At 34.4% G+C, this 8,479-nt stretch overlaps 1 protein-coding gene across 1 annotated transcript; it reads left to right on the forward strand.

Moving 5' to 3' along the window:
* Nucleotides 1-50: 50 nt before the first annotated feature.
* Nucleotides 51-2,371, forward strand: LOC119643237 (adenylyltransferase and sulfurtransferase MOCS3). Its single transcript, XM_038042582.1, has 2 exons — nucleotides 51-856; nucleotides 1,028-2,371. Exons 1-2 carry the CDS (start codon nucleotides 313-315, stop codon nucleotides 1,777-1,779), a joined length of 1,296 nt encoding a protein of 431 aa, XP_037898510.1. The 5' UTR covers nucleotides 51-312; the 3' UTR covers nucleotides 1,780-2,371.
* The last annotated feature ends 6,108 nt before the right edge of the window (nucleotides 2,372-8,479 follow it).

The raw sequence follows: 8,479 nt of genomic DNA on the forward strand, positions 1-8,479 counted from the left end.
AAATTTGTTTACAAGTGCTCATTCGTCAACGTACATAAAAATATATTTTTTTAAAGCTATTTACTTTCAGACCCAGTCCAATTAAAAACTAAGATTGAGTTAACAATATTTAACAAATTACACACACAAACGAATATCAGTTTTGTGTTTAACATGTAAATCGCTTTTTTATAAATCAGAACAGAAAAGTAGAATGATACGATACTTTGATCGTAATCATGTATACAATAGCAGGAATGTTTGAAAGAGTCGCAGTAATATCAATTTCGGCAGCATAAGTAAAAAGTTTTTACAAAACATTGACTAATAGCAATGTCGTCGGAGGAAATACACAAATTGCGTATGGAAATAGCTGAACTGAAGATTTTGTGTAAAGACAAAGAAGAGCGTCTACGTCAACTAGTAAATGATTCTGTTATTTTTAACGAACTGACCAATGACGACATAGCACGCTACAGTCGACAATTAATTTTACCTAATTTTGGCGTGAAAGGACAATTGAAATTGAAGCAAACTTCTATTCTTGTAGTCGGTGTGGGCGGCCTTGGATGTCCAGCTTCACTTTACTTGGCTTCTGCAGGTTGTGGTCATTTGGGCCTGCTGGATTATGATGAAGTGGATCGCAGCAATTTGCATAGACAAACTTTGCATACCGAATCAAGAGTGGGCATGAGCAAAGTGCTTTCCGCTTGTGAAGCTTTGAAAATGATAAATCCCCAATGTCAAATAAATTCGCACTGCGTGTTATTGAACAGCAGAAATGCAAACGAAATTATTCGATCATATGACATTGTCTTGGATTGCAGCGATAACGTACCGACACGTTATTTATTGAATGATACATGTGTAGCCTTAGGTAAGAGCCTCGGTTTCGAACCATTTAAGTTAGATCAATTTGCTTTAAGTTATTATTACAGTGTTTGTTGTGTATGCAAACTATAGATTAAACTTCACTTCAATTATAGATTATTTCAGATAATTTAATTTAGAATATTTCTAATTTAGAACATTTTATTTAATTTGATAGGAAAACCTTTGATATCAGGAAGTGCTTTACAACTGGATGGCCAGCTAACAGTATACAACTACGGCGAAGTAGGGGTATGCTATAGATGTTTATTTCCACTGCCTCCACCTCCAGAAGCTGTCATTAGTTGTGGTGATGGTGGTGTTTTGGGAGCTGTAACAGGGGTTATTGGTAGTTTACAAGCTCTAGAAGCAATTAAAGTTGCATTGAATGGTATGGGGGGGGAAGTACTTTCGAAACGTTTATTAATATTTGATGGCGCCAATTGCTCCTTTCGGTGCGTGCGTTTGAGAGGACGAAGGAAGGACTGTTCCGCGTGTTCAAACGTACCATTAATACCAAATAATTTGGATTACGAGCAATTTTGTGGCATGCAGACTTCAGATAAAGATTATGTTTTAAAATTATTAATGCCAGCGCAACGTGTTAGTGTTGAAGAATATCAAAATTACCTAGGTAAACCGCATCTACTATGGGATGTACGGCAGTCGGCAGAATTTGAGATTTGTAAGCTGCGTAACTCAGAAAATGTTCCTCTCAAAACAATACTTGATGACAGCTTTGTTGAACGTTTCAAGGAAAAACTTCAAGATGAAACTTTACCAGTTTTTATATTATGTCGACGTGGTAATGACTCGCAAATTGCCGCCCAACATATGATAAATAAGTTTCCCAAACATAACATACGTGATATTAGGGGTGGTCTTCATTCTTGGCACTATAAAATTGATTCAAAATTTCCCATATATTAATGACTTGTATATATAAACGTAACGACCTGCTTTAACTATTTGTTAATATAATTTCTTACGCTCTTATCGTTTTTGTATAACATATGCTATGTAATAAGAAGGGAAATAAGTTTACTTTTTTTAAATCGAGCATACAGAAAATATTTATAATATTTTTTTCATATTTTTACGATCCGTTTTGTATAATTTTTAAGCAGAGCTACAATTTTAGTCATTTTTAACATTGCATGCATACAATACATGAACAACTTGGTTCTTTTTCTTCATGACAAAACGTTGCCATGTATGGGAGGCAACTCCGTTCTCTCTCTTTTTTTAAAACTTGTAAAGAAAAAAAACAAGCTCACGGTTTTCTGTGGAGTCAAAGAAATTTTTACAAATGCGTGTAGAAGTTGCTACGAAATTGAAATACAGTACAAATTCGTAAAAAAATTAAAAAATATGTTAAATAAAATTCGAAAAAAGTAAAAAAATAATAAAAACAAATTTTCTCGACAATGGAAATTCCCGAAAATGGAATGCAAACATCACAACAATGCAAATATCCCCGACCGTGAAAAACTATTTTATACATTTATATACATTAGGGCATACATACCGGATGAAATTTTCTTTGAAATTTAAAGAAAATACCCCTCAAGTAAGTCAAGTAAGACGGGGGAGGAAGAAGATATTTGAGAAGAGGTCGAAAAGTTGCAAAAAACAAAAGAAACCAATTGGACCTCGTCAGCAAATATTTAAAGCCGGTCTTTCCAACACAAGCGGATTAACGGAAGCGCACACAATTTTCTATAGAGTTATGCAGCAACATACGGTGGAACCAAGTATAGCAAGCGCGTCGAGGCAACGGTAGTATCGCGACTTAATTTCTTCATGGCAGCGGGTTCGTGTGGCAACAATACCATCCACAGTATAAGTTTGCTCGATTGGATTTTATTTATGCTGCTCTCATACAAAAGCTTCAGAAAGCATTTCGACAAAAATGTTACTTAATTTTTAATTACAACACATCTTCCAAAGGTATATATGTAAAAATATATTTATTTTATTTTAGCGGACAAAAGACTCATACCGCCCAACTGCACTTCAGGAAGTAGCACATCATCTAACATACCCGCAACAATAAGATATATTAGTTTGGGGAAAAAGAAATCCATTATTTTTATATGAACTTCAGGACTTTATTTAACATGCTTCGGATTGTCCGATTTGGGTCAAATATGCACCGTTTAGTTGTATGACTTGTTGCCATTTTAAAGGTAACTTCAAAATGCCTCTCTCATAGAAGTCCTGGTCTCTATTTGCAAAAAACTCTAGTAGTCGTTTTTCACAATCCTCCCTAGATTCCAATTTTTTATCATTAAAGAAATTTTGCAATGCAAGAAAAAGATGATAATCGCTTGGTGCAAAGCCCGGACTGTATGGCAGATGCATTAAAACTTCCCAACCAAGCTCCCGAAGTTTCTGGCGAGTCACTGTAGATGTGTGTGGCCTAGCGTTGTCTTGGTGGAACACGACACCTCTCCTGTTGGCCAATTCTGGCCCTTGCTGGTCATTCGCTGTCTTCAAACAGTCCAGTTATTGACAGTAGAGATCAGAATTTAGCGTTTGGCCATATGGAAGCAACTCATAATAAATAATCCCCTTCCAGTCTCACCAAATGCATGGCAAAACCTTCCTGGCCGTTTGAGGTACTTCACCGCTCTTTGACCACGATCGTTTTCGCACAGGGTTATCGTGATCCATTTCTCATCTCCAGTCACCATCCGTTTAAGAAATGGGTCTATCTCATTCCGTTTGGCCAAGGCTTCGCAGATGGAAGTTCGATCCATCATGTTTTTTTCTGTTAATTGGTGTGGCACCCAAACATCGAGCTTCTTTTTGAATCCATCTTTGTGTAAATGGCTTAAAACTGTTTTATGGTCGATTTTTAGCTCCTGGGCGATGTGACGACTGCTAACATGCCGGTCAACTTCGATCATTTCTCCGATTTTATCGACATTTTCGACGACGGGCCTACCTGTGCGAGGTGCATCTTTAACATCAAAAATTCCTGAACGGAATCTACGAAACCAAAATTGCACATAATTGGCTGTTACAGTATCGGAACCATAAACACCATTCACAATTTTAGCCGCCTGACTTGCATTTTCGCCTTTGTCAAAGAAAAACTGTAAAATGTACCGAATTTTCTCTTTGTTCACTTCCATTTTTAACACGCTGTAACTCACAACTGAATGCACCAAACAAAAAACAGCAAAAGAATTTTTTTTACTGCGAAACGTACAGTATGTAAATGTACAGTATCGGAAATTGTTTGATCGATACTTTTCGAGAAATCTGTCAGTGCTGCCATCTACCGAAAAAATAATGGATTTCTTTTTCCCTAAACTAATATATATATGCACACATAAAGGTATATACACATATGCATAAATATTAACATATTTGTTATTTATTCATCTATTTTTATTTTGTTTTAGAATGCAAAAGAAGCAAACTGGCCATTACATATTTATTACTATGTTATGTTTGTATATTTATATTACATTGTAGTGTGATCGCATATCGGTATATGCATCCACTGTGAAGTGTATCATGCAAATTCAGCATAATTGTTTTGCTAAAAGAAAAATAAAAATTATATCACACTTCACCCGGCTGAGTATTGCATTTCGCAATGCAATACAATGCCAGGCGCCCCCAATTAAAACAATTAAGTTTTGTCGATGTAAGCATAATTTAGTATAAGAATTTATGTATAAATAGCACAATAAAATTTAAATAAAGTAATTGTACCAAAGCAATTCAAATTAAGCGTTTGATACGCTAATGGTCAAAAGGCGTTCCATCCGCCTAATATAAATTTTATAGGGACTATCTCATGCCGAGCATTATTGGCATTTATAAAGAGATAGAAGACTTGGCGTTGTAAAGCCGAGCAGGTTAGGGCTAAACTCCGACTTCAAATCTGATCTACTCACCTGGGAAGGTTCATAGGGAATCCTCACAATAAAATAAATCACGATCTGCAACACACTTCTTTTATTTTACATGGCGAACCTGCAACCGATCCTGTTGCTTTTTGATCAACACGTTTAGATCCTGCCAAATCCAGACGACATTAAAGTCAAATTTTCTGGGCACACACCTCCAAAAATTTTCACAAATACAATGGTCCCTCCCGAGGACAACACTCCCACATCCGAGGCAGGACAGGGAACATTCTCTTTCCCCTTGGACTTCGAACACGTTCACCCACTATTTTTTGGCGACGACATCAAAACTATTACCAGGACGTAATCAAAGAACGTGTATATCAACAATAATTTTTGACATCGCAACGATCACGTGCCAATCAGAGAAAAAAATAAAACTCTGAAACCACCCAAAACTCCAAATAAAGAATATGTCAAGATTATTAAAGAATATAGGAAGATGAATACAAAAAAAATAATATATAGATATATAAAAAATATATTAAAATGCAGATAAAGAATACAAGAAAAATTTATTAAATATATGAAAAATATTAATATTAATAAGAAGGTATAGAAAGGAGAAAACAAAAATAATTAACATGTCTTACTAACCAAAAAAAAAAAAATTACCAAAACTAGACACACTCATACAACACCAATAAATAGCATTCCCACCCAATTAAAATCCAATCGCTATCTCCTCATAATATGTGTTTCATCACGGTAAAGTCACTGCTAGACAAGATGCAGTGTACAGACCAGAAATTAACTCACCACAAACCCTCTGCCCGTCAGCATTTACTAATGCTCATACATTCTTCTAAATAATAGAAAAACTTTAAATTCAAAGGAGTTTAAAAGGACAATTGAATATCCAGACGACTGCGGTGTGTTTTCCGAAAAGTTCATCTAATTAGTTCCCATGCATAAAAGTAAGAAAATGAATAAAAGAATATAAAAAGAATATGAAGAATATTAAAAGAATAGGAAGAATATTAAAATAAAGATAAAGTATATATCAAAGAATATAGAAAAGACATATTAAGAATAGAAAGAACATTAAAATAAAGAAGAGGAATACATAAAGACTATCAAAGAATACGTGAAGAATAAAAAGAACATTAAAATGAAAACGAAGAACACATAAAGAATATCAAAGACTATTAGAAGGGGGAATATTGAAAAGATAAATATATTTGAGTAAATAAGGGTATATAAGTATATAAATGAGGAATAGCAAAACAAAAACAGAGACATACGTAAAATAACAAAACAGCGTTGTATTAAACTCACCCAATGACGAAAAATATGGAAAGATTATTTAAAAATACATGAAGAATATATAAGAAATATTAAAATCAAGAAAATTAACATTGAAATGAGGAATATTGGAAGAACAAATAAGGGATATATACTACACAAATGAAAGACAAGCCAAAACCAATATTACAAAACTAAACCTAAATTAAACCATCCAAATATAACTTCCTACCTTTCTAAGACTCAAGAACAAAACAATTAACAATACAAATAAAAGCCATGTCAAGCATTATAAACGTTTAGAAATGAAAAATTATAAACCAAACCTAATTAAGACTATGAATACAAAATTGTAAGAAAAGAAAAATTATAAACCAAATCTAGTTAAGTCTAAAAATACAAATATTATAAAAATTTATAAAGTAAAACTATAAGCCAAATATAATCAAGAACTATGTGTAAGTACATAAGAATGTACTTAAATTAATATATTAAGAACTACCCTTAAAATTCTCTTTCGTAACAGAAAATTGTTAACGTCTTTCAACACATTAACAATTTTCTTCCTAAAACGGTAAGGGTGTGGTATGATCGCATATCGGTATATGCATCCACTGTAAAGTGTATCAGGCAAATTCAGCAGAATTCTTTTTGCTAAAAGAAAAATAAAAATAATGTCACAGATCGGCATCTCTGTGCAAGCGCTGTGGTCATACTTTTCTCTTTGTGCAAAAAAATTTTGCAATTGCTTCTTTTATTTTTTTTCTTTTTTGCTTTATACGTTTTCAAAAGTGATCAAATTTATTAAAATATATTGACCTTTTTGTGTGTTTATTGCTAAAACTGATCATCGCGGATCCCGTACGTGTTTCCTTTAAATACAACAAAAAAAAAAAAAAAAAATTGAACACATTTGATATTATCCTCAGTAGTTTCCCAAACGTTTTCAAGTGAGTGGTTATTTCACAAATAACAAAATAATAGACAACCGATGCTAAAGTAACAATTTCCCAAATTAGCCTTTTTGCTATAAAAGAAGCTCTAGATAGCATTACAACATACGTAGACTCTATCTTGATTCTACGCGATGGGAATTTACTGGTCCTCGCTGGGAACCCGCGCGCAGCTCATAAAATCGAAATCTTTAGCTAACCTATGTGCTATTTCCGCTAAATTGCATGAAAAATGTGCCGGTAGATGAAATTGTTCGCGAAATGAGCAATCAGGGAGTGACTGAAGGATATAAATACACCAAACTGAATGATGACGGAAATACTCGCTCTCCTACAGGAAGGATTATTTTAACCTTTGATCGCTATCGATTACCGCGAACAGTTGATGTGGCGTGGTATAAATGTAAAGTGAGAAATTTGCTCTAATTTGCTGAAAATTTGTGCGGAATTTTTTAGTTTTTCTTTTTCTTATTTTTCCTTCATGAGCTACTTTTGTTGTTTTCAAAAGATATGGATTGTTTACTTACACCATGTCGTGCGAAAACAAGCCCTGAATCTGAATGATTCATATCTTATTGGCTGTGTGATCGTTTTGGACATGCAAAGTGTGCTGGTATTACCGACCGTGCTGCTGACTGCAAAAAGCGGAGCATTGATTTCTGTTCAAAAGCAATTCTTGCTGTTTGCCCTTAGAAATTTGGGTTGGGATCCGATTGCCTCTCTTTCTCCCTATGAAGATAGGTCGCTTCTGTTATCCTTACCGTCACTGGAGAAACGTAGATTTGTTTTTGGGGTTTCCTTCGTAATCAAATTAATGAATGGTACAATTGACTCGCCCGCATTACTTCGTGAGATTGGCTGTAATGTCCCTAACCGCTTCTCTAGGCACTTTATCTTGGTTAAGCTTAGTCAATATAAATACAATTGTGAGCTGTTTAACCCGCTCAGAGTTGTTTGCAAGAACCTAAATGATGTCTACCACTTATTTTCATTATCGGTCTTTTTAAAGTTCTTTAAAGTAACATTGCTTAATGCGCGTAATTTGCCTATATCATACTTAAACTAGCTCTTAACCTTAAAATGTCATGATGAGTCAAAAATGAATTGTTGTTAACTATTATCGGTTGTCAAGGTTATGCATGTTCGCGATGGCTTAGGGGTTCATTCGCAATTTGGTCCTGTACCGGTTGTGAGTGTCGCTCTATGCTAGTTGTGTACATGCTTTTTTTCTTTTTTTTTTTCCTTCTTCAATGAAGTTTAACTGACGCAGATGAGATTTCTAATTACTTTGGAAAAGTGTTCAAAAAATGTCTCCATTGCATTAGATTATCGCCCGATCTCTCTTTTATCTTGCCTCTCAAAGGTATTAGAGACGATTATGGCATCTAGATTATCTCGGTTTCTTGAGTCCAAGAACGTGATAACAAAGCAACAAGTTGGTTTCAAGCGGGATAGAGGGTGCATCGACGCTCTGTTACATATTGATTATTTCACAAGCAAAGCAAT

This window comes from Glossina fuscipes, unplaced genomic scaffold (assembly GCF_014805625.2).
Source record: "Glossina fuscipes isolate IAEA_lab_2018 unplaced genomic scaffold, Yale_Gfus_2 59337, whole genome shotgun sequence".
NCBI classification, from domain to species: domain Eukaryota; kingdom Metazoa; phylum Arthropoda; class Insecta; order Diptera; family Glossinidae; genus Glossina; species Glossina fuscipes.